The sequence below is a fragment of the Ursus maritimus genome, unplaced genomic scaffold, assembly GCF_017311325.1.
Source record: "Ursus maritimus isolate PB19 unplaced genomic scaffold, ASM1731132v1 scaffold_2, whole genome shotgun sequence".
Taxonomy (NCBI): domain Eukaryota; kingdom Metazoa; phylum Chordata; class Mammalia; order Carnivora; family Ursidae; genus Ursus; species Ursus maritimus.
In genome coordinates this window covers 69,631,611-69,657,224 of record NW_024424452.1, presented here as the reverse complement: position 1 = coordinate 69,657,224, position 25,614 = coordinate 69,631,611, and the positions used below count along the sequence as shown (strand labels likewise).

General features: G+C 46.0%; 1 protein-coding gene across 1 annotated transcript in view; it reads right to left on the bottom strand.

The window, feature by feature from the left end:
* Positions 1 to 206: 206 nt before the first annotated feature.
* Positions 207 to 25,614, bottom strand: part of ACBD3 (acyl-CoA binding domain containing 3) — a 34,699-nt gene continuing 9,291 nt past the window's right edge. Inside the window, exons 2-8 of the mRNA XM_040636114.1 lie at positions 18,239 to 18,380; positions 17,438 to 17,578; positions 13,826 to 13,984; positions 11,575 to 11,749; positions 7,824 to 8,010; positions 5,530 to 5,814; positions 207 to 2,062 (exon numbers count right to left, since the gene is read on the bottom strand). Coding sequence (XP_040492048.1) covers positions 1,851 to 2,062; positions 5,530 to 5,814; positions 7,824 to 8,010; positions 11,575 to 11,749; positions 13,826 to 13,984; positions 17,438 to 17,578; positions 18,239 to 18,380 — 1,301 coding nt within the window. The 3' untranslated portion in view covers positions 207 to 1,850. The remainder of the gene's footprint in view (positions 2,063 to 5,529; positions 5,815 to 7,823; positions 8,011 to 11,574; positions 11,750 to 13,825; positions 13,985 to 17,437; positions 17,579 to 18,238; positions 18,381 to 25,614) is intronic.

The following is a 25,614-nucleotide window of genomic DNA, read 5'->3' as shown; positions in this document are numbered from 1 at the left end:
GTACTGTACTAATCAACAGCCAAAGGCAATAAAAAAGTTTAAAACCAAAAAATGTTCTGACATGAACACATGACAGGAACTGCTGCTATGTAAAGTGACATACACTGCTCCCGAGAACAATGATATTTTTAGAAGAGAATTTATCTTAACATGTGCAAGGACAAATCTGTAATCAAAGGCTGGAAGAAATATATATTAGTGCCTGCTTTTTAAAAGTTTATTTTACATTTTAAATACAGTATTTTCTCATTAAAAAAAAAAAAAAAAGCCAAGAAGTGCCTAACCCCATGGTTTCTATACCATATATACATGAGAGCTGACGGAGAGCCTGAAAGTGTTCTGGACAGAACAGTGTGGACACCTTTGAGCTGGAACCAGTGAATCAAAATTAAAAAACACAAATTAAGCACTGCTTAGGAGAAAATAATCCAGTTTCTGAATAACCAAAAGAGAACAGAGTTAGGTATGTACAAAACCAGGTATTAAAAAACAGACAGAAACGCAGCACGCAAAACCCAACAGCCCCTTATGTAGTGAACTGTATATAACGCAGCTAGTCAGCGGAGACCCTCCTACGAGAAGTGATTTATGACTGGAAATTGTAAAAATCTAAGTATTTCAGTAACAACATACAGTAACGTTACATGTGCATTGCCGTCTCTGTCGCTTTCTAGCTATGCCACCCTCCCTCCTGAAAACAAGAATCTCTACACTAGTCGATCACTTATACAAACGCGAGGCAATTAATCCATATTTGTTTTCTGTAAGGAAAACAAAAATGTACCTCTTCCCATCTATAAAGACATAATACAGATTAAAGCTATAAAAAAATTTAAGCACGGGCATATGCATTTCCAATTCTCTAGTAAGCAATTCCAAACTGGAATTGCGTAGGGTCTGTGCCTAAGTATTAACACACGAAAAGAAAACAGACTGTCTCTGGCAGTGATTTCCACTTAGTGCAATGTTATTCCCCACACACCGAATTATATTTAAGTGACTTTATGTATTTTAATTCAGTGGGTGCCAATTCGAGTTTACAAAACCCCTACCTATATGCTTGTGTAGAAAACAGTTTCAATTTGAGATGCTCTATAAAGCCCAATCGAGACAAAAATGAGTTACTTTTGCTTTGTTACTGGTTGAGTGAGTACCAGAGGAAGAGCGAAGGCCCAAGCAGAGGCTTGCTAAGACGGATGTCTGAGGTGTTCTAGGTGTCTTGATAGTTCAATTATCAATCAGCTTTGAACATTTCTGAGATTATCTTGGAAAATAATTCTCTGTCCTACAACTCTGAACAGCTGCACTCAAAGCAAAACAATCTGGGTCGTTCAGAACAAAATCGAACTGAGGCAATTTGTCTATGATCATCTGTGAGGTCTCGAGTTTTTAAGTTTTCAAAATGATGACCTTCACCAAAGTCAGCTGCACCTCAGGGAGACTACTGACATGAGGACGTCCAGTCACAGGTCACCGTAACTACGGGCTCTCGTAAGACACACGGAGCAGGCAGCGAGGGACTCACCATCAGCCAGGTGGGGTCAACGTGGGGAGGTTTTATTTTGGAGACCTTAAAGATTTAACACGTAGCTCCTGTAACTTCGCATCCATCAGTGACTCCGGTGGTCAGCACCCAAGGGCTGGCGGGCTCTGAGGAATCCCCTGAACCCCAGAGTATTAATGCTAAAGGGTCTCAAGGGAACCCTGAGTCCCAACAAGAGTTCGCCAGCCGTCAGACCAAAATCAACAGGGTAAACACTGACTGCAATGCTCCACAAAGGTCAAAAGAAATTCCCAACTAAATGCTGTCTTCTGCCCAACCCTAGACTCCAGACTCTGTAACAACATCTTTATCTAGTGTAATAGACTCTGTAGTAGACTGACTTTGACCTCCACAAGGAGTAGGAGTTGTCGAACTTGAGGAGGTAGACCCCTCTCCCTGGGTACTGGTGGCTGCCGGCGTACACCTCCTCGTGGCAGTCCCGCCGGTACACAGGCACGATCTCGTCCAGCAGAGGCTTGCTGGCGTTCTTTTTGGCTTTCTCTTCACTACTGACGTTTTCTGTGAGACAGAATGGAGACGCGTCAGTGAACAGATCCCGGAAAACCACGTTCGCATCAAGCAACCCCGTCCCTTCCTTTGAGAAACGGCTCCGCAGGAATTCTCTGGAGCCACTCTATAACGTACGCACCCGAGAGCACGTACTGGTTTCGTCTTTCATTCATCTGTTCATTCCTGTATCTCAGCAGCTGCTATCTGATGGTGGAAGCAGCCAGCGTCTCTCTCTCCCTGAACTCCGACCACCACTCCCACTCTGAGCCCCCACTCTTCCCTGGGGACACCCACTCGATTCCTCACTCCTCCCGGCAGGTGGAACCTCGCTTGTCTGAGCAACACCAAGGAAAATGATGCTCCTGTCCTCTTCCTCAACAAAATGAAAGTTATGTTTTAGGAAGGGGCAATCGAGCTTCCGAGGACTGTCCTGTTCCGTACATCTCAGCTAGAAGAGAGTAAAATGAGGAAACTACAGTAGAGAGGCAGAAAATCCACTCCTTCCGCTACAGGCCTGTGTCAATCCGGGGATGATCCCAGTGGCAAAAAGTGAGTTCTGATTCTAGGTTTGTCCCCGTTAACAGTTTCTGAACTGTAATGATACGAGGTTAGGGAAAAAAGACCTCTGGAAAACTATAGGAGTGGGAAAATTACGAACCAGCTTAAAATCTCAGTTTCACACATTAAACATAAACAACCTCAGGCAAACAGGTCAGAGGAATATGCAGCGTAGAAGATAAAAGACTTTCGGGTCCCTAAGAAGGCAGAGTGAATTTTGGCAGCATGAGCTAACTGTGCGGTGACCGTCAGTGATCACTAGCGGACATCTAAATAAGGGAAGTCTGAGAAACTCTCGCGGGCTAGAGGGGCTGAAGGAGACAGGGTAACTACCATGTGGCATCCTGGATGGGATCCTGGAACATTAGACAAAAACTAAGAAATCTGAATACACACAGACTCCAGCGAATCATAATGTATCCACATCAGTTCATTAGTGATGATGAACATACCGCAGGACAAGATGGGTGTTAGCAGGAGGGGGAACTGGGTGCAGAGTATACAGGAACTCTTCGTACTGTCTTTGCAACTTTTCTATAAAGTTAAAACTATTCTAAAATAAAAAAGCTTACTTAAAAAAAAAAAAAAGCAACCGACATTCTGATATATAGGCCCAAATCAGATTTGCTGCATCACAGCAATACTTAAATGTCCTTCATGTGCAAATGAGAAATAGAGTCTTTCAAAATGCAAACTATTGCCTACAAGGATATCTAGGAAACAGATGATTGGAATTCAAGATCCAGATTTTGTTCAGAACCTGTAAAACTGGGGCACCTGGGTGGCTCAGATGGTTAAGCGTTGCCTTCAGCTCAGGTCATGATCTCAGGGTCCTGGGATCGAGCCCTGCATCAGGCTCCCTGCTCAGCGGGGAGCCTGCTTCTCCTCCCTCTACTGTTGCCCCGTTCCCCCTGCTTGTGCTCTTCTCGCTCTGTCAAATAAATAAATAAATAAAATCTTAAAAAAAAAACAACAAACAAAAACCTGTAAAACTAAAACAGATGAGCAATGCACCTTCTGTCAAGGTAAGCAAAGACTTGGGACCTGGCAGCAATAAAGACGGAAAGATCAGAGCGGGAAGATGGGTTACTTCCTCAGAGAGAACAAACTCCTGTACCTTCTAAGACCGAACGGAGAAAAAAACCACCAAAGCAACAGACAAAAAGACTGGACTGCTCTTCCATCTCAACCCAAGCTAAAAGGACCCTCATAAAATGCCCCATGGGGACAAGACCTGGTGGCATGGTGGCCTTCATAAGAAGCCATGGGGACACATGGAATCTGTGAACTAAATCTTCAAAAAGGAGAAGGTTAAGCTCACTCTTCGCAAACAACTCTTGGGAGCAATAAAGCCTCACTGTTGTTTCAGATCATACAGGGGTATTAACGGCTTAGTTTTAGATGGAAATCATTTTATGATTAGGACTAGCGCGAGGACTAGTCCATTTCCATCTGAGGGATGTCACACGTGACAGCAAAGATCAAGGGTGCGCCGTGGCTCTCGCCTCCGGAGAGGCACTGGACCCCGGCCATGTTTACCGGCCCCGCCCAAGGCCAGTAGCCCCCAAAACGAGACTCAGCAGAGGGCTCACACTAGGATGCACCTCCCTTCGGGGACTCTCCAGCAGGCAAGCCGGGAGAAACAGACCGCCTCGACCTGCTTCCGAGCAGAGACTCCCACACCAGCCACAAAGCTCTTCAGAAGTACAACGGTCTGCACACACAACCTCCCTTCCCAGACATGCGCAAACAGTCTGCTTTTCCTGAGTCCCTCCCTGACGTTGCTCGGGGGCACGTGCCACAGGGGCTGGGGCACCTGCCTGGGTCTCTCTTTCCTCACTCCTGTGTTTTCCTTTTGGTTCAGTGAGCAGTATCTGTGGGCCATCTTTACCCAGCTCCGGTCCTCAGAGAGAAAGGCCGCTGAAATCGAAGCGCCATGGGACACAAAACAGCTCAACAACACGGGCCCACGTGGGTGTGGCCATACGTGGCCCGAGGGGGTCTGGCGTGTGGCACCCGTGGTGCCGGGCCCAACTGCGCGCCTCGACCGCTGACTGAACTGGCCTTCCTCCACAGACCTCCGACAACTCCCTCTTTCAATGTATCCCGACGTGATCTCTGGAAACGCTACCAACCGTCTTCAAGCACAAGCAGCTGGTCTGCGAGTCACCCGAAAGGTCAGCTAGTTCCAAGAACTGAGAGGCGGCCTCTCTGCTCCCACGGCCAGGGCACTCCTTCCACACCAGCCTCGGGAAGCCGAGCCGGGAACTCAAGTGCTCACTGCTCACTGCGTAGGTACCAAAGCCCTGAGCTCTACCTTTTCTGTAAAACAAACTTAAGGAGACCACCTTCTCCATTAATATGCACACATTTTATAACCTACTTCCTAGACCAACAGACTTTAGACTGCTTTTGGAAACACTCCGTTTTGTCTAAAGAAAATAAAAAATTACACTGTGCAAAATGGGCAAGAACAGCTGACTTATTTTTTTAGGTATGATGTTCTGGCATGAGTTTCTGTATTTACATAAAAAAAAAATCTTAGAGAGTAACGACCTAAAAAACTAATATCAGAATTGTACATTTAAATAAATTCCAGAGTTGGCAGATTTCTTGCTTGGTCTTTTAAAATTTTTCAAAATGATCTTGCACACTTGGCTTTCCAACACAAAATGCTGGAAGTAAAACAGTACTGAGAAAGCAGTCACATAACACACTGCCAGACAGGCCTGCCTGGCATCACAGCAATGGCACGTTCGGACCCCAGTCCCTTCTGGGAGGCTGGCCTCTCAGCCTTTTCAGCTGAGGTCCCACTTATGAAGAGGTGCATCAGGAAGATAAGGGTGCCTGACACGGGACCCGTGCCATCTTTGCCAACACACAACCCAGCACTCGTCAATACGGACCAACGGCTCTACCTTCCTCCTCCTCGTCGTCGTCACTGGACTCGCTGACATGCACGCTGACAGCAGTGTTCGGAGAGTCTGTCCATTCAAAGTACACCCCAAATCCAATGTCATAATTGTCTGTAGCAAATTCCCAAAAGAGGTATGATCCTTCCTCATGGGTGGGGACTCGGACAGTGACCACTTCTCCTCGGCCCACTGTAATCACAGAGTCTGCATCCTGCCGAATCTTCTCTTTAAAGTCTTTGATCTGGGGTCGTGTCCACATAGACGGAGCTGCTATTACTGGAAGAGATTCTAAAGGCAACAGGAATTACATTTGCTGAAGAAGATGAGGCTTCACCTGCAGGCGACCCACTCGCACTGGACCCCTGCCTGGCTGCAGCGGGGCGCCACGTGCCATGGGGTCTACCTGAGGCTCAGGGCCTCAGAGGACTACACAGGCTCCCCAGCAAACTGTCCCCCCGAACTGCGGCATTTACCAATGTCACTGGGTATTCGAAGGTCACCACACCACTTCAAGAACACATGCAATTCTCAATCTTAGAAGTGATTTTTTTTTAACACTCTGATTACATACGTATAGGGATTTAAGACTGACCTTGGAAACCTCCCAGCCGGAGCCAGGGAACCCTAATAATGGAGAGCATCTGGACTTAGGAATAAATTCACTTTTGGATCTGGACAAAGAAAGCTGGGCTTTGACTTCAGTCTCTGTCAAAAAAATAAAAGCCTTGACCTCTGAGGATCCCAAAGTTCCAGGGGCTATTCTAAAGGAGCTCAGAGAAACAGAAAAACCTGGACAGAATGGCACCGCTAAGGACGGAGCAGACAGGGGGCCAGTCCTGTAGCTAAGCCGTGTCTGTGTGCACCAGACCACTCGGCAGGTCTTTCAGAAGCAGTCACAGACCTCTGACAAAAGATTCATTTAAAAATCCTGGGAGACCTGGGGCGCCTGGCTGGCTTAGCCGGTGGAGCTTGCAACTCCTGACCTTGGGGTCATGGGTTCGAGCCCCACGTTGGGTGTGCAGATTACTTAAAAAAAAAAAAAAAATACTGATAAACTCTTAATAAGGATCAAAGGGAAGAGAGATTAAACCATGGGATTTTCAGGGTCTTATCCAAAGCCGTTTTCTGTTACTCCACAAAGTCAAGGCGGATGTCTGAAACGGACTCTCTTAGGAGCCACACCGCCGCCCACGCCACCAGCCCTGCCGTGCTCTTCTCTTCCTTCCAAAGTTAGTGCCTAGTCTTGCTTCAGCTTCCTCGGCTCAAGCGTCTCTACCCCACGAAGCCTCTGCCGACCTCCGCGACTCAGTCACAGTCCCCACGTCACACGCTCTCGACCCACACCATGCCTCTCTCCCCAGCACAGCCCTTACGTGGTTACAGTTTACACCTCGTGGGTCCTTCTGCCTCACGCTGTCCCCCTAGCGCTCAGAAAATCTTCAGTCAATTGCTGAAAGAAGGAATGAGCTGCCCGTAAAAAGCCAGACCTTTGAAACTGCTAAGTTAACTTCTGGTACTTTAGTCTCAAAAAACACTGCAGTCTATGGCAGGCAGCCTCCAGGATGCCCTGACCCCGTGATCCCCATGTCTGGGTGCTCACGCACCGGGGAGGTCACCACCCACAATGTGCCTGGGTCGGTATGTGTGGCCAACAGAATGCAGTGCAAGTGCCAATGTCGTACTTCCAAACTCAAAGCATAAATGACACTGCCACCTCTGCCTTGTCCCCTTGGATAATGTGCTCTGGAGGAAGCCGGCCACTGCGTCGAGGACACTCAGCCTGAAGGAGAGGCTCCGCAGGGCAAGGAACCGCGGCCTCTGCCAACAGCCAGCACCAGCCTGCCAGCCATGGAGGAAGCACCGGGAAACAGAACCTCTGGTGCCCACGGAGCCTTCACCCGACTCCAGTCCCGGCAGCATCAGGACCGAAACCCCATGGGACCAGAGCCACCACCGCTCAGCTAAGCGGCTCCTCTGTTCCCGAAACCCCAGTCACCTCACCCACTGTGTGAGACAATCTAGAGCTGTTACAGGGAGCTGCTAAATCGGTACGATTTGTTACACAGCAACAGATAACCCATACATGGCCCCAAGTGTCCAAAAGTCCTCTGACGAACTCTTCTCGCTATTCTAAGGGTCACCAGAAGCATCAGATTCAGACTCAAGAGGGTACAAAAGCATTCAACTCTCACAAGGATGTGACTGCTCTCCAAAGCCAGTGAGCCCAACTCCTGACTTTCTTTCCATGCGTCTCAGTTATGACATCTGGACAGACACACACACTTGCCAAACTGTACCTTTTGGTCCATTCTCCACAGCTTCTTCTGCAGCTTCTGGTTCAAGTTCTTTTTCCGGGTTGTCAGTGTGAGTTTTGGCCTGTCCATTGACTGACGTCCTGTCGCCCGGCGCCGCTGCGTTCCCTTTTGATGATGCAGGCAAAGGAGCCCCCGCAACTGCTACTTCCTGCTGTTTCTGTAAGGCTGCCTGCAAGCGGGAAACAGTGAAGATATGCTGACCAGGACGGCTAAAGATGGCACTTTTGCCCTGGGATGCACCCTGACCCCGTGTTTTTGTTCTACCAAAGCACTGTGCTTCAAGAAATTACTAACAGACTTTATATCAGTTTTATCCTATCTATGATGAGTACGAGGACAATATCAAGCCAACAGCTAAAAATGATGAAAAACTATCACAAAAACCCAGATCACGTTTTTGTGACCTAAGGGTCATTAGAAAAACTAACCAGGAAAAATTAAAGTAGACAGAAATAACCAACCCCAAATATAAGTAAAAGCAAAAATTGAACACTGTGACATCTGTTCTTAAAACCAACGGAAGAAAATCTTGACAAAATTCAGATACATAAAATCTGAATCAGGAAAATTAAACTTGGTAGAAATAAATGGTCACAGAGGAAAATTTACGAAGGCAGAAGCTGTAATTAGTAAAATCTGATACGGGCCCTCAAAGTAATCAATAAATCAAATATGGGCAATTACTCTAATATGGACAAAAATAATCAATAAATGAAATCTTCACCATAAACTATATACAGAAATACTCACATCACAATTGAACTGAAAACTGTTAATCATATTATAAAGAATATCAACCTAAGAATTAAACAGGCTTATAAAATGGAGCTTGAGGTCAAAATATTTTCTCAATGAAAATTCATCACTGGTTATATAATTACGATTAAAATATGTGCATTCATAAAAATGGAATCAAAATGTCCTGAGTCAAAATGGAAGAGCAAAAACATTTTAAACACAAAGGACAACTATTTGGGGACATTCCCTTCCTCCATCAAGATGGATATTAGTAGGGGACGCCTGGGTGGCTCAACCAGTTAAGCAACTGCCTTCGGCTCAGGTCATGAATCTGGAGTCCCAGGATGGAGTCCCAGATCGGGCTCCCTGTTCAGAAGGGAGTCTGCTTCTCCCTCTGACCCTCCTTCCTCTCATGCTCTCTTTCTCTCTCAAAAAAAAAGATGGGTATTAGTATTACTAGATATACCTAAGTGTTGTTACTTAAGCAAATTTTGGGGAAACTCTGAACTATACATAGAGAAAGGTGTACCAATCATACAGAAATGTACAGCCTGGTCGTTCTTCATAAACCAAACATACCCATGTAAGCAACACCAGGACAAGGCATTATCTGCATCCCAGAATCCTCCTTTCAACACACTCCCCAGCCATACTGCAAGGGTCACAACTATTCTTTCTTACAACACTACAGACTTGCTCTGCCTGTTTTTTGATGTTATATAAATGGAATTGTATAATAAAGGTTCTTCTTTGTGTCTGGCTTCTTTTACTCGACATTATTTTTGCAGGGTTCATCAATAAGGTCATACGAGTAATTGTATTTTGTTTGTTTACACTGCTATGCTATTCTGTTGTGAAGATACACAACTTATCCATTTTACTGTTGATGAACAGTTGGGCACTGAAGTAACTCTAAATTGAACCATGTAGGCATAAGTGAGCTTATGTTTACAAAAGTAAAAAATAAATAAAGTAATGAAACAAAGAAAATACAGGGGAAAAAGCCTTTGTAATCTCATGGTTTGGGGATAATGACATATTCCTGCATATCTGCACACACATTTAACATATCATCTACAATCCAATTATTTCCACCAACGGCAACACTTTCTTCTGCGGCTAACACAAGCTGGTAATACACGCAGGATTTTAAAATACCTCCTTCCAAGGCCTAGATTCTCGGTCATTCCCACATCAGTTTTCCAGAAAGAATACCGGTTCCAGAAAAAGCGTATACAACCAAAACAAGCTGGCACACTGAGAAGGCTCACGGCACGATCTGTGGACGATCCCCCCCCTCAGACAGCCACTCTCCAGGAGGCCGTACTTGAAATCCTCCGGCAAAGGGAACAGCTCCCTTTGGGGATCCCACTGCCCGCTGATATTTATCTATTCTAGACAACAGATCATAACGATTTATTTACACCGTCTCTCATCGGTACTTTGGAAAGGTTTTAAAAAGCACAGAAAGGTACAGGAACAAACACTCACGCAGCTACACCTCCGAATGAACAAGTGTTAGTATTTTGCCATTTTGCTCAGTATTTAGAAAAAAAAAAAATCACTACTTTAGGGGGCTGAAGTTTCCTTTGCTCCCTCCCCGGTGCATCTCCTTCTCCATTCCCAGAGAGCACCAATCAACGTGTAACACCGAGTTCCATCGCTGTTATCTAAATTATGGATTCCAGATCCTTCTCTTCCACAGATTCTTGGTCTGCCCTACTTGACCAACCGTGTTCTCACTAAATGACAGCAACCCATCGACAGGGCAGGGCGTGTGAGCTATCCCACTGGAAACATCTCACAGCCCATCACGGAAGCAGGAAGAGGGGGTGGTATGCTCAAGCAGAAACAGGCTTTCGAGGACAGAAAAGAAACCCCTCAGAAAAGCCACTTATATTTATTGATAAATAAAATCTTTTTCATCTTCTCATGAACGACACAAAATCTGCAGTGCTTTTTAACTACTCGCTAATGCTAAAGATTCAAGGGAAGAGGTATTTTAAGTAAGGATATTAATTTCCAAAGAATTTAAAGAGGTTGGTAAAACAGCCAAGATCACTTCATCCGACAAGAAACGTCAAGCAACTACAATGTCGCACGCATCCTTCCCTCAGACTGTCTGGCAGGTCATAACTGCTTTCTAAGTGAAAAAAAGCAAGTAAATAAAACTTGTCCAGCTTCACTCTGCGAAGGCATTAGTGCCTCTGCCCGGTGTGAAAAGTGCACACGGATCAGTGATCTGCTGTATGTACACAAATACTTTCACAGAGCAACTCCCGTTCTCACTTTAGTCCTCTGAGAGCTCGGTGAGGTGAGCGGGGCAGGTACCAGGATTTTTTATCCCATTCCCACCCACTGGGAGAAAAGACAGAAAAATCAGAGCAGCAGGTAGCCTATCTGATACCAAACCAGATTATGGCAAAGCCAGGACCCAATCCAAGTATGACCTTGTTTTTCATCCCATCTCTTCATCCTAAGTTGCTCACTCCTGTGTGGAAGCCAAGTACCTGCGGGTAGGGAGCTGGGAGAGGACTACCACCGTGGTGTAGGGGAGCACGGTCTCGCTCCAGCACCTCACGCAAACATCAAGAGGACCAGCCTGCAAAACCAGCCGACAGCCTTACGGGACGGGTCCCCCCACGGGCAGCTGCCCCGGCCTATAAGAGCCCACCGCCTGAACACCACGGTCGAACGAACACGAGTTACCCAAGTCCTCATGGTGCCTGGACCACCAAGAGAGTCTCCCCCGGACTCACCAGAATGACACCTGGCCCACACGACCCCCAGATGCCCTGCGACAAAGCAGTGGCCACGTCAGTTTTTGCTTCCACGCCATCTATCTGCTTTCGTAACTGCCCGCGCACCCCGAGTCTCCCTTCCCAGAGGCCCCTGCGAGTTACTTTATCCTTCGAGGCTAACGGATGCGGAAGTGGCGAGCCCCCGTGGCGAGGGGGCTGCGGTCCCTGCGGGAGCCCCCCCGCGCCCGGCGCACCTGCTGCTGGGCGAGCTGGACCTGGTACAGCTGCTGCATGTACTGCTGGTAGTGCTGCTCCTGCAGCTGGCGGATGAGGAGCTGCTGCTGCTCGAAGTTGCCCGGGTACTGCTGCGCCGCGTACTGCTGGAACTGCACAGCCGTCTGCGAGTTCAAGGCCGCCATGATCTGCTGCCTGCAACGTCAGAGAACACACTGCCGTCGGACCGCAGGCCACGGCTCGCGGCGAAAGAAAACGTCCTCACGGCTGATTTCTATTTGTCACATCACGAAGGGACTGAGCCAGGAATGCCTTCCCACCAACACGTGTCCCAGGCCCAGAAGATAGATTCCAGAAAAGACACCTGGCCTCTCACTTTCCACTGAGGGTTTTCAAGGAAAATCTGGGCTGGAAGGAGAATGATACGCGAGTCGGATCCCCATCGTAACCACGAACGGTCACGGGGCCCCTACTATGCGCCACGCGGCGTTCGAAGGGCTTGCAGGTCCTCAGCTACCCGGGCGCTCATGACCGTGGCAGAGACAAGGCTTCAGATGGAAGACAGTGCAGGCCTTCGGGAATTTGCCTGAGATTACACTGCCGGGGAGCGGCCCGAGCCGGGACGCAGTCAGGCAGGCCTGTGTCAGCCTGGACTCCCAGGAGGACGCTGCGCAAGGGTGCCCTGTCATCTACGGTGGGGGGTGGGGACCGACACACGTCATTCAGCTGCTGGCCACGGCTTCTCTACCTGAATGCACGGAGAGCAGGAAGAGGCAGGACAGTAACCAGACTATGCCACGAGCGGCGCTGGTCAGTGTAAATACAGCCAGGGAAACTGAGGGCCCCTAGCATTTCATTTAAAGCCTATCTTTGAGGGGCGCCTGGGTGGCACAGTGGTTAAGCGTCTGCCTTCGGCTCAAGGCGTGATCCCGGCGTTGTGGGATCGAGCCCCACATCAGGCTCCTCCGCTATAAGCCTGCTTCTTCCTCTCCCACTCCCCCTGCTTGTGTTCCCTCTCTCGCTGGCTGTCTCTATCTCTGTAGAATAAATAAATAAAATCTTTAAAAAAATAAAAAATAAATAAATAAATAAAGCCTGTCTTTGGGACGCGTGGGTGGCTCAGTGGGTTAAGCGTCTGCCTTCGGCTCAGGTCGTGATCCGGGGGTCCTGGGATTGAGCCCCGAGTCGGGCTCCCTGCTCTGCGGGGAGTCTGCGTCTCCCACTGCCTCTCCCCCTGCTTGTGTGCGCGCGCGCGCACTCTCTCTCTCTGACAAATAAATAAATAAATAAGGCCTGCCTTCCAGAACAATATTGAAAATATCTGAGCACGTTTGGCTTAGAGACAGTAATTTCTCTTATCATAAATCTCATTTTCTCTCCTACAGGCACCACTGGCCTCCTACCTCACTTATGTGACCAACTTCACAAAGACCACAAAGCCATCTATCAATAGATAAGCAGATAGATGAGATAAAGCAAAATCTCACAAAGCCCTGCAGGAAGCGACGCTGGGCCCACCCAGGGCACTGCCTGCTCCCAAAGCTGTAGCACTCTAGTCTCTCCCCAAAGTGGAACAGGGCCCTGGGCCGGTCTGCGACTACTGCTGAAGCCTGAGGAGCTGCTGGGAGATAACAGGACACCCAAGGACTGTCATGCTCTCTGGTTTCCTCTAAATGCCACCCCCCACCCCCACCCCGCACCTCAGACCTTCCTCCCCCACGTGCAGCGTCAATCCCTTCCTCCCTGTGCCCACAGCTCCCTCCTGAAGAACCAGTCCTTTGTGACGCAGCTGCTCTCACAACCCTGAATGAGAAATGGTTACAGGTCCCAAATCCCGTACGAGGAACAGACATGCCTGACACTGGCTGCACGAAGCAGCTCCTCTGTCCTGGGACTTTGTAACCAGGGCTCTCTCCGAATCCGGCCGGTCTACCAGGACAGCCTCGTGTCCACCAAGGCAGAGAACAGAAGGGGCGAGAACAGCTAGGAACTGAGACAAGATCGCGTGGACCCAGGGACAGAGCCAGCAAGCCACCTCAGCTCCCGCTCTAGTCCCTGGGTCCCGGCAGCTAACCCCAAGGTCTTTCCTTGTCGCCACCCACTGAAGCTTGAGTCGAGGCCCTCTCGGTAACATGACAGATTACTGGTACAAATGGTGGGAACTGGTGGTGTGCGCCTCCCAGCGCTCATGTCACAGAGCTCTCAGGTGGCACCCGGAGACCGTGGCGGTCCGGTGCTCACACTTGAACAAAAGCAGTCCGACCCGCTTACTTCTGCTGCTCCAGCCGAAGCCTCTCCTCTTCTATTCGCCTCCTCTCCTCTTCTTCCCGCCTCAGCCTTTCCTCCTCCTCTCTCCTGCGCTTCTCCTCCTCCTTCTGCAGACGCTCTCTTTCTTCCTCTTCACGCCGCCTCCGCTCCTCCTCTTCCTTCCTACAATCGAGGACAGGCACGGTGAGCCCTGTACAAAGAACCCTGCTTAAACATAATTAAAGACTTTATTTCCCAGTGAAAACTGACACAACTCGGAGAGAACACTGTGGTCATATTATTGAAATCTGAAATGCATACACTCCGCTGGTAGAAATTTATTCTGTGGGGTCAATCTCACAATCTGCGAGAACATGGCAGAAATAATCACGGCCGTGCAGCACAGGAGAAAGGTGTCCCCCAGTAAGAGACCACTGAGATCATGATGTGCCCGCATCCCGAAGGTTTCCCTCACCTACGCTCACAGAGTCACAGGCTTTCCCTTCCCACCGTTTGCTGTGGTTGCAATGAAGTTTGTATGAAAATTCAGCAATGCACCTGCCCTACTGTTAAAAGTCCGTGCTCCGCGAGAGCAAGGCTGCCTGCCTCCCAGCACTCCATCCTCAGAGCTGAGCACAGTGCTGGAAAGAACGAGCACTCGATGCGTATGTCTAAAATGAATAATGTACCCCAAAATGCCATGTGGCCACAAAAAAACATGACTATGTGGCCTGACATGCAAAGACACTTCATATGCTTGTTTAATGAAAAAAGCAAGGAAATAATAGGAAAAGGACTGCAAAGAAACACCTTAACTGGGGGCACCTGGGTGGCGCAGTCAGTTCAGCGTCCAATTCTTGCTTTCAGCTTAGGTTGTGACCTCAGGGTCCTGGGACCGAGCCCCCCATCAGGTTTCACGCTCAGCGCAGAAGTCTGCTAAACTTTCTGTCCCTCCCCCACGTGCACATGTGCGCTCGAGCTCTCTCTCTAATAAATAAATCTTTAAAAAAAAAAAAAGATACCCTTAAATGTGTCCTTTCTCATCTATCGAGAGAAGAGAGCGATTAAAAGCAGGGTGGGAGGGAAGGTTGGGTCTGTGCTTCACATACTGCCATAATGAAAAATATTTACACCGCATGTCTCTGTATATTACTGCTGAAATTTAAAAAAATATCAGGGGCGCCTGGGTGGCGCAGCGGTTGGGCATCTGCCTTCGGCTCAGGGCGTGATCCCGGCGTTATGGGATCGAGCCCCACATCAGGCTCCTCCGCTGGGAGCCTGCTTCTTCCTCTCCCACTCCCCCTGCTTGTGTTCCCTCTCTCGCTGGCTGTCTCTATCTCTGTCGAATAAATAAAATCTTAAAAAAAAATAAATAAATAAATAAATAAATAAAAAAATAAAAAAATATCAAAGCTTTGAATTTAAAAGAGAAAAAGAGCTGGAAATGCAGGTGCAGCCCCTATCCAGCTCTCGCCTGCCCTCAGCCCCTTTCCCGGGGAAGCACAGACCCCACCGCACGAGAACCGGGTGCCGTGCCGACTGAGCATGGTGTGGAGGGCAGGACGCCTGAGGACGGGAGGCAGGAGGTCCCTGAGGATCTGAGGGGACACCATTTCTTGGTCCCACCACAAGAACTACTCGGCTTTCCCCATTTTTCTCCCCAAACTCTTGTAAGTGATGAACAGCACATCCGAGCCACAATCAAGGCTCAAAACATAGCAATAACGTGACCTATTTTTAACTGTCACAGCTGGTACAGGACAAGAGGTTCCACAGCCAGCACTGGGACTGTAGGAAAAGGAAGTCTGTTCTTAAACGCTTTCAAAGGGTGCTAGATGGATTTCATCTCACGACAGAAGTCCTTTTTTTTTTTTTTTTTAAGATTTTATTTGTTTATTTGAGAGAGAGAGAGAGCATGCATGGGGGAGAGGCAGAGGGAGAAGCAGACTCCCCACTGAGCAGGAAGCCCGATGCAGGGATTGATCCCAAAACTCCAGGACTATGACCTGAGCCGAAGGCAGACGTTTTATGACTGAGCCACCCAGGCACCCCCAGAAGTACATTTTTAAAAGGAAAATGCAGTTTTACACGTTAAGATGACTACTAACTTAAATGTTCAATTTACCACTAGGAATCAAAACTTTTATTTTGAGCAGCAAAGCACGTTTACTGAGCGATAGTAAAGTAACAGTACAAAGCTCCCAAAGAGGGAGGGGACCCAAGACGGTTGCCTGAATCAAAACTTTTCCTGTGGATAAAAACAATCTTCCTTTGGATAAATATCTTCTGAAAATGTATTAAACTACTTCCTATCATCTTAAACAGGAATAAAAACAGGAATAAATTACCCCCAGTCTGTCTGTTGATGACTCAGGAGTTACAACTGCAAACATAAGAACTGTCTATGTCCGAATACTGTGATGGAGAAGTTTATCTTCATATCAGTGGCCCCTGACTACTATGCTTTTTTATAATTCTTGTGTCTATTTTTCATGGTTTCTGTCTTCCTATCAGGCTGTTTTCTGTTCCAATTCAGGTTAAGGTAGGAAAGCAGAGAACCAACGGTTTCTAAAGTAAATATAATGTGAGGAAAAAATGGCTTTATAGTGTCATTTTCATCACTCAGATATTTCAGACAATCAAAGTTATTGAAAATATAACCTCTAGATAAATAAGGTGTTAACTGGGGGCACCTGGACGGCACAGTCAGTTAAGCATCCGACCCTTGGTTTCAGCTCAGGTCATGATCTCTAGCCCTTCGTCGGGCTCTGCACTCAGCAGGGAGTCTGCTGGAGATTCTCTCTCCCTCTGCCCCTCCCCCCGCCAATGCTCTCAAATAAATCTTAAAAAAAAAAAAAAGTTAACTATAATGCTGTTGAATTCACAGTCATGACAAAAAATCCCATCGACATAAACGGTGTATTTAGCAGCATTCCCACCCACCCCCTGGAAACAGTTAATAAGCCATCTGGGAGCCAGAGCCAATATGAACATCTCCATAAGGCCTACCACGTAGTGTAGGCGATAGCCATCATATGGAGCATAAGGTTCTAGAAGCTCAAGGGAAACAACAGCAAAGGGTGTGTCAGACCCGAGGGCAGGGGTGGGGAGAGGGGCTCAGTTTACAGTGGAACTTGCTCAAAATCTCGGTGTAACCAGGACAAGAGGAATGTTGCCTCGATGGAGAGGTGCTTCCTTTCAAAGGGAAAGCCAGACAGAACCTGCAGCGCCCTGCCCCTCCAACTCCTAGTACAAATATCTGCTTACACCAGCAGGTTTGAAAAAGTGCCGTTAAGAAGTAGGGATTTGGGGGCGCCTGGGGGGCTCAATCGGTTAAGCATCCGACTCTTGATTTCGGCTCAGGTCACGATCTCAGCGTCGTGAGATCGAGTCCTGCGCATCAGGCTCTGTGCTCAGTCTGCTTGAAATTCTCTCTTTCCCTCTCCCTCTGCCTCGCCCCTCTGCTCGCGTGCCCTCCTTCTCTAAAAATAAACAAGATCTTAAAAAAAAAAAAAAAAAAAGAAGTGGGAATCCAAGGGGAGTGGGACACGTGATCCAGAGCAGACACTCCCTAAGGCAAAAGCATCAAGACCTGGGTTGCACAGGAATAAAGTACGAGGTGCCCTCGAAATTCACCTTTTCTTCTCTTGCTCCTCCTTCTCTATTTTGTGGGATGCAACATACGTTGAAAAGAGATGGCAGCACCTAGTCAGGAGCTGGACAAACTCCACCATGGCGTCCTCCTTAGACATGCTTCCCAGGGCCGCCCATTCTCTCCTGGAAGGAATAGCAAGAAAGGTCATTACCTCCTCTTCCTCAGAGAGTAGGAACGTGATTTAACTTAAACCTAAACGTGAATAATTCTCAACGACAACTAAAACGCAGAATGATTCTACCACAAGCAAAATGCTCAAAACTCAAGTTTCAACAAGTATGCGTTATCGATGTACTAAGTTAGACGTGCCAGTACAATGCACACTTACTGCTGTAAACTACAGCTCAGCTGCACTGTGGGTAATTTCCATACAAGCAAAAGGGTATCACAGTCCGACCTTCCCTCTATCACGTTTTAGTCTGAACCGAATACAGCTCTCGGGGCACAGTTTTCTGCCACAACGGTGTGTGTGTCTACGTAAGGAAATCAATGACTTCTATTTTAAGTGGCCGCTCTGAATGTTATTTAGGAAGAATCAAACGAAGCTGTACTTGTCTTATGTTCATCAGCAGATGAGTAAATTTCTTCCACATTATTTATCCATAAACACCTCCAAGTCAAAAACAGATACACATCTGAAGACTCCAGAAGCTACAAGCAAAAATGGCTATTTCAGGCTTCCTCTAAGCTAAGGGACCAGCTGTTTGCATCTTAACCGATTCGCCTTGCGCTCTTCTCAACACTACTCTCACTAAGGTCATTATACAACAAAACACAGTTACCTCCTGTCATTCCCCAACACATCAAAGAATCCAACCTCAGGACAAGTGTCTGGATTATATGGGCCCATAAGAACCTGCTTATGCAGTGCCACAAGCTTCAGTTTTTCCTCATAAGTTGGATGAAAGGCTTTGCCATCTTTTTCTGTAAGATAAAGAAACATGAAAACAATCAGAATTGGCAAAAAATGTATTTTCGGTATTCTACGCTGAAGGTCCGCTGTAAGGGATGCCACTGCCTGGGATGGATACAGATCTTACGGTGACATCTGTACTTCAAATACTAAATATTAATAGTCGGAGCCTAAGAGAGAAACCCTTTATGCAGAGATTCAGCACTCATCCTTATGATCCAACTTCTACAGAGAAACCCGTCCGTCAAGTTAACAGACACACACACTGTTCTGCTGGACATCTTCTACACATATCAAAAATTGTGTAACAATCGTTTTTTAAAAGTTTAAAAAATAATTTTGTATCAGTCACTTTCAACACGATCACGCATAAGAGGTTACGCGTACCTTGAAAGGCTACAGTCAAACGCATCGGTCCCACTGAGGCGGTGCGATGTGCTGAAGGGGCTCTGAAATGAGAGGTAAATCTCCTCTCAGACCTTTCCTAGCTGTGAGACCCCCGAACCTCTCTGTTCACTAAGGAAGTAAGGAGTCCGTCCACCTCTCCTTCAGAAGTCATGGGATGGTATCGATGATAGCTATCAGATCCTTCTCCCTCCTCCATATCGTGGTTGGCTCAGGCAAGCTTCCAACAGGCAATGAAGAGTGGAGCCAGCTCTGACCTGTAAAGACTGCCCTACCACCACCATTCAAAGCCATATGAAAGTGGCTGCTGGTACAATGGGAAATCCTTAGGGAACGGTTCTGCTTCTCTGATAAATGGCAGCATTAATTATTGACTGGCTCCAATAAAAGAGACTACCACTTTTTTTAAAAAAAGGAAGTAGTATATACTGCCTACATATTTTATCCACCCACACAGTCGTCACCAAAATAAAATCACTGATAAGACAAGACTGTGGGTTAAAGGTTATGAACAGGAAACTTAGAGGAGAAAAAAACTAAAGTTGCTAACAAGCATCCCAAGATCCTCGACCTCACTAGTCAGACTGCAAATACAAGTGCAAACGGTTCCATTAGCTACCAGAGCCTCTGCCGTCACATGGGTCAAACAGAGTCAGGTAACATCAAGAGTTGGTAAGAATGGGACAAAGAGGTACCCACTCTCCTATACTGACGTTGGAAGTATACGCTGCCAGTTTTCTTGGAAGGCAATTTAGCAATTTATTTCAAAACTAAAAATATACATGCCCCATGACCCACTCATCCCAATTCTTGTGATCCACCCATGATACTGTCCCAAATACACAGACGTAGGGGATACAGCTGTTTCCTTGTTACCATAAACAACCGCAAAGTTCCTCAATAAAGAAACTAATAAATAACATGATACATTCAGACTGTGGTAAACATGAAGCAATTATAGGAAACACTAAGTGACAAAGCAAGTTGCAGAAAACGATACAGGATCGCAGCACACAATCTATCCCATCCATTCAAGCACTCCCCCGACCACACACTTTAACATCTCGAAAGTCAGATTCAGTTTTGCAATCCAGTATTCTACACTTAAAAGAGCAGTTTTCCTTTCTTAATAGCATGTAAGATAATAGTGAGTCTTAGAACTGACAAAATACAGAACGTAAACACACCCACACGCATATTCTCCAGGTCCCCTTATATGACGGTAGATGCAAATAACAAAATCCAGAAGTCACGCGACAAGAAACCAAAGGAGTCTCTCAGAAACCTGAAGCCTTACCTGGGACATCGGAACCTTTCCAAGGAAAAGGCGTGGAAGAACAAACTGAACTGTTAAGACGGACTGCCTCTAGGGAAAGCCCTGCCAAAACTGGTGGATGGGGGCTGAAAAGGAGCTTCCATTTACATACGCTTGTTTATATGTCAAAGCTTTTCTTCTTCAAGAACTTATTCAATACTTGGGAAAGATAAATATTAAGAAAAGACAAAAGTGTGGCACTGACCTTATTTAATAAAAATTGAAATAATTCAGCACTCTGTGGACCTCCCATGTGTCTTAGCTACTCAGCAAACAGTATCACTAGACAACGAGCACCAAGAACAGTAACTTCCTCTAAAGCTTTTGGGACGGGATTATCATAGTTCTGTATTTACTAATGAAAGGGCAACTCCCACTTCAAAATCCAACTCTTGGAATGCTATTTCAATTAATGATGGACATTACAGAAAACATTTTTATATTCATACCTTCAACTTAATACATATTTATTGAGCCCAAGTGTAAATTCACTGCCATCATGTAACTTACAAATTACTGAGGTTGAATTAAAAATTTATAACATGGCAATACAGTAAACAGCAGTATCCAGGTGCATATTTCAGGTATATATTTACTGCAAACAAAGTATAACAGTTACATGGGATAAAAAAAATATTCTATTTTATTTGAGGGGGGGGAGAGCATGAGCGGGGGAACGGGCAGAGAGGGAGAAGCAGACTTCCTGCTGAGTGGGGAGCCTGACACGACATGGGCCTCGGATCCCAGGACCCTGAGATCATAACCTGAGCCAAAGGCAGATGCCCAACTGACTGAGCCACCCAGGCGCCCCAAGAAAAGATTGGAGTTTACTTCTGACTTAGAAGGAAACAGATCAAAAGGCAACGAAGTAGACTTGTTTCAACTCAGGCTGGGCCAGTAGTTGAGTTTAATTCCATCACAGTCTATAATCAAGATAAAGCAAAATGGATTAGAGTTTACAAAACCAAAATAAACCTTTTGCATTGTCTTTCATGGAAAAACCAAAAAGCTCAAAAGAGTTGCTATTTCATTCTCTTCCCAATGAAATCTCTCTGAAATACAACCTTGAAAAATTATCTTGGCAAGAAAAATGGTGTTGTACGTACCTACTGTTGTATTATTTAAATTAAAAAAATCTAACTATTCAACAATAACACAACACTTAAATTACAGTAATCCAGGGAACAGAATATACAGCTATTAAAAAGGCAATTATAAGGGCTACACAGCATTTCAGAGAACAGGTTTATGATGTATTAACTAAAGTTAAGTAGAATGAAAAATTATATATGATGTTTAGAATTATATAAAAATGCCTACAACATGGCCAAAGACCCACACAGAATGTAGAAAGACGAAATTTCAAGAATTGGGTGAGCGATTATACATACTATAGAGCTTCCTTTTAAAAAATTATAGTTAATGGGGCACCTGGATGGCTCAGTCAGTTGAGTGTCTGATTCCTGATTTTGGCTCAGGTCATTATCTCAGGGTCGTAGGATTGAGCCCTGCGTCCGCTTGTGCTGGGCATGGAGCCTACTTAGATTCTCTCTCTCCCTCTCCCCCCCCCACAACCCCACTCTCTGTCTCTCTCCCTCTCTGCCTCCCCACTCTCTTCCAATCAATCAATTAAAATTACAGTTAAGATTTTTCTTACAAAACTAGCTACTTAGAACCCTATTGTTAAAACGTATTACAATAGTGGCTACTTTGGGCTACCATTAACCAAAAAGCCTTCCTTTAATTTTGAAGATGTGCCTAACCATCCTTAAGCATCTACCTTTATTTCATACAAATTAACCACCAAAAGTTTTCTGGTACTAATTATGTCACAGGTAATTATTAAAACAGCCCGAGGGCACCTGGCTGGCTCAGTCGGTAGAGCATGCGACTCTTGATCTCGGGGTGTGAGTTCAAGCACCATGTTAGGTGTGGAGATTACTTAAAAAATAAAAAGAAGAAAAAGAAAAAGAAAAGAAAGAAAAAAGAAACATAGCCCAGAACAATGTTCTCACTTTCACCAACTTGTGATGATTTGAAGAACAGTTCCAACTTCTGATCTATTAGCTGAAACATAATTAAGCTTTTTTTTTTAAGATTTTATTTATTCAGTTATTTGAGAGAGAGGGAGAGAATCCCAAGCACACTTCCCGCTGAGCACAGAGCCTGAGGTGGGGCTCGATCCCAGGACCCTGATGAGATCATGACCAGAGCTGAACCCAACGGTCAGACACTCAACCAACGAGCCACGCAGGCGCCCCAGGTTTTTTTAAAAAAACCAAACAGGAACTATTCTAACTACATCATTTTATCTTGAGTCTTATAAAAAGAAATTATGTGCTGGTGACTTGAGAAAGAAGGTGTGGCGAGCCTGAGAAGTAGCAGGGGCAGAGCACATGGCACAAGTTCCTTGCTTTGTTCAGTCACTATTCCTGGGATTTTGTTTCATTTTCTCCTTCAGAAAAGAAAAAAGAAAAAAAAAAAAAAAGCCTGTGAAAGTAGTTGCTTTGACCTAAGTAAATGTAAATAAAGATAAAAGCAGATGGAAACTTCACTCACTGGAAGACCAAACACGTTCCTGATAAGTCACGTAATACAGGAATTTTCAAACCTACACAACACACAAATTCTTAACTTGGCACGGGGACAGGATTTGAACTAACAGGTCTAGCGCATACGAGGAAAAAATTTTTTAGCTTATGAGCACACCAGTTATTTTAATGGCGGGAGGGCCCATTTCTTATCAGGTAATGAATTTACTTTATTTTGAACACTCAGAACACTCAGCAGTAATGATCTAGGAGCAGGGGAAGAAGGGATTGGTGCGTAAACAAGGAAACTGTACTCATTAATCAGCAAGGTGTTCGGCTGACCTCCAGCCCTAAGAAGTGACTCATCAATAGGGAGGGTGAGTTTCAGGATATCTGAATGTCATTTTAACACCTGCCCTTTTTATGCCTGACGGAATTAAGAATATACCACCAATCCATAAAGGATTTTTCAAAAGAGAAATATGTCTCTGGGCGCCTACCTGGCTCCATCAGTACAGCACGGACTCCTGATCTCAGGGCTGTGAGATGGGGCCTCACAGTGGGTGCAGAGATTACTTAAAACTAGAATCTTTAGGGGCGCCTGGGTGGCACAGTCATTAGGCGTCTGCCTTCGGCTCAGGGCGTGATCCCGGTGTTTCGGGATCGAGCCCCATATCGGGCTCCTCCACTGGGAGCCTGCTTCTTCCTCTCCCACTCCCCCTGCCTATGTTCCCTCTCTCGCTGGCTGTCTGTCACATAAATAAATAAAACCTTTAAAAAAAAAATAAATAACCTAGAATCTTTAGAGGTGCCTGGGTGGGTGGCTCAGTCAGCTGAACATCTGCCTTTGGCTCAGGTCATGATCCCAGTCCAGTCCTGCTTCGGGCTCTCAAGAGCTCAGTGGGGAGCCTGCTTCTCCCTCTCCCCCTGCTTGTGCTCTTTCTCTCTCTCACCTGTTCACTCTCTCTCTCACCTGTTCACTCTCTCTCTCAAATAAATAAAAATCTTAAAATAAAATAAAATCTTAAAAAAAAAAAAGAGGAATACGTTTTAACAGTTAGTTCTGGTCAGGCAGTCAAATCTGTTCACCACCAAGAGCCCCAGAGCTAAGCAAGCACCATGCTTGGTCCACCAGTACTGCCAAAACCATGCCCAACAAATCTCACTAAAGAAAAAATTAACTTTACAGGTCAATTTCTGTGAGACTTAGCAAAACAGTACATCCATTCTTATGAATTATACTGGCATTTCCATCGAATCATTTACACACTTGTTAGTTTTAAGAACTGTTCCATAATCTTTTCTTTAAACTCTATTACCAGATCTTCAAATTAATCATCCTTATTCAGGCTGGGGACAAAATTTATCTAAAACAAGAACAAAAACCAAAAAAACCACAACAAAACAAGAAAAGGAAACACACCAAAATGTTAATAGTAACAGTTATTTCTGAAAGACTGGGTTATAGATTTTTCTTTATTAATTTTTTATTTTCCCAAATTTTCTTCAATACGCATATGTACTTTCATATTAAATACATACACACTGCGATGCCTGGGTGGCTCAGATGGTTAAGTGTCCGCCTTCATTTGGGGTCATGATCCCATTGTCCTGGGATCGAGCCCCATGCTGGGCTCCCCACTCAACGGGGAGTCTGTTTCTCCCTCTCCCCGCTACTTTCACTCTCTCTCTCTCTCTCAAATGAATAAAAATCTTTAAAAATAAATACATACATACACACACACTTCTTTTCTTAACAAAATTTTTTAAAAAGTCAAGATAACTGGGGTACCTGGGTGGCTCAGTCAGTTAAGCATCTGCCTTTGGCTCAGGTCATGATCCCAGGATCCTGGGACTGAGTCCCATGTCGGGCTCCCTGCTGAGTGGGGAGTCTGCTTCTCCCTCCGCCTCTCCCCCGCACCCTCCACCCCCCTACCCGGCCCGCTGGGGCTTGCACATGCACGCTCTTTTTTTTTTCCTCTCTCTCTCTCTGTGTCACAAAAATAAATAAAATCTTAAAGAAAAAAAAGTCAAGCAACTTATTTTTCAGCCTTTGGGACAGGTTAACAGATCAATTACCCTCCCCTGAGAGATATATATATACCTGTGTTTTGTGTATCCCTCAGGGGAGGGTAATTGATCTGTTAACTGGTACTCCTCCCTCCCATTGTCTGGCAACCCCAAGCATGCAGATGGCTACCTCACCCCTACTTCAGCAAAGAGCTACCTCACCCCTCCTTCAGCAGAGGTCTGCAGTTTACTAGAGAACCTGAATCAGATGCTCCAGATGGGAGGACACCAGGCTGCGAGTGAACTGCAGGACTAAACACAGAGAAACAAAAGTTTCCCTAGTAAATGGTGAACAACTCCAGCCGCCCTCCCTTCTCCTGCCTGGTTCCTGATGGCTGACAACTAAGTTCATACATCCCAGGAAGGAGACAGGAGTATTTGCAGGGGAAACTAGCCCAAAAGAAAAAACCGACAGTTACTGATTTGACAGATACTGATGTCTGAGGGTTCCCCTATGAAACCTGTGCCTCTTCACCCTCCAGGAAAGGCTTCTGCTCAAGGTTACAGTGAGCTGCTCAGTGCCCTACCCTTCTATATGAAGGAATAGCCAAGTGTTACCCAACATTTGAGAAAGCTTCCAACATGGAAAAAAAGTCTAAAAGAAAATTTTAAAGATTTTATTTACTTGAGAGAGTGAGAGAGCATGTGCAAAAGCAGGAGGGGTAGAGCGAGAGAATCTCAAGCAGACTCCACACTAAGCGTGGAGTCTGATGCGAGGCTGGATCCCACGACCCTGAGATCCTGAAACGAACCAAAACTAAGAGTCAGACACCCAACTGAATGAGCCACCCAGGCCCCCCTAAAAGAAAATTTTAAAATAAAACACAGAACTAAACTTGCATTTAATATCCTCAGAGACAGAAGCTGATAAGTCCATTAAGCAAAACAAGGTACCAGAAAGAAAGACAATTTAGAGAATAAAAA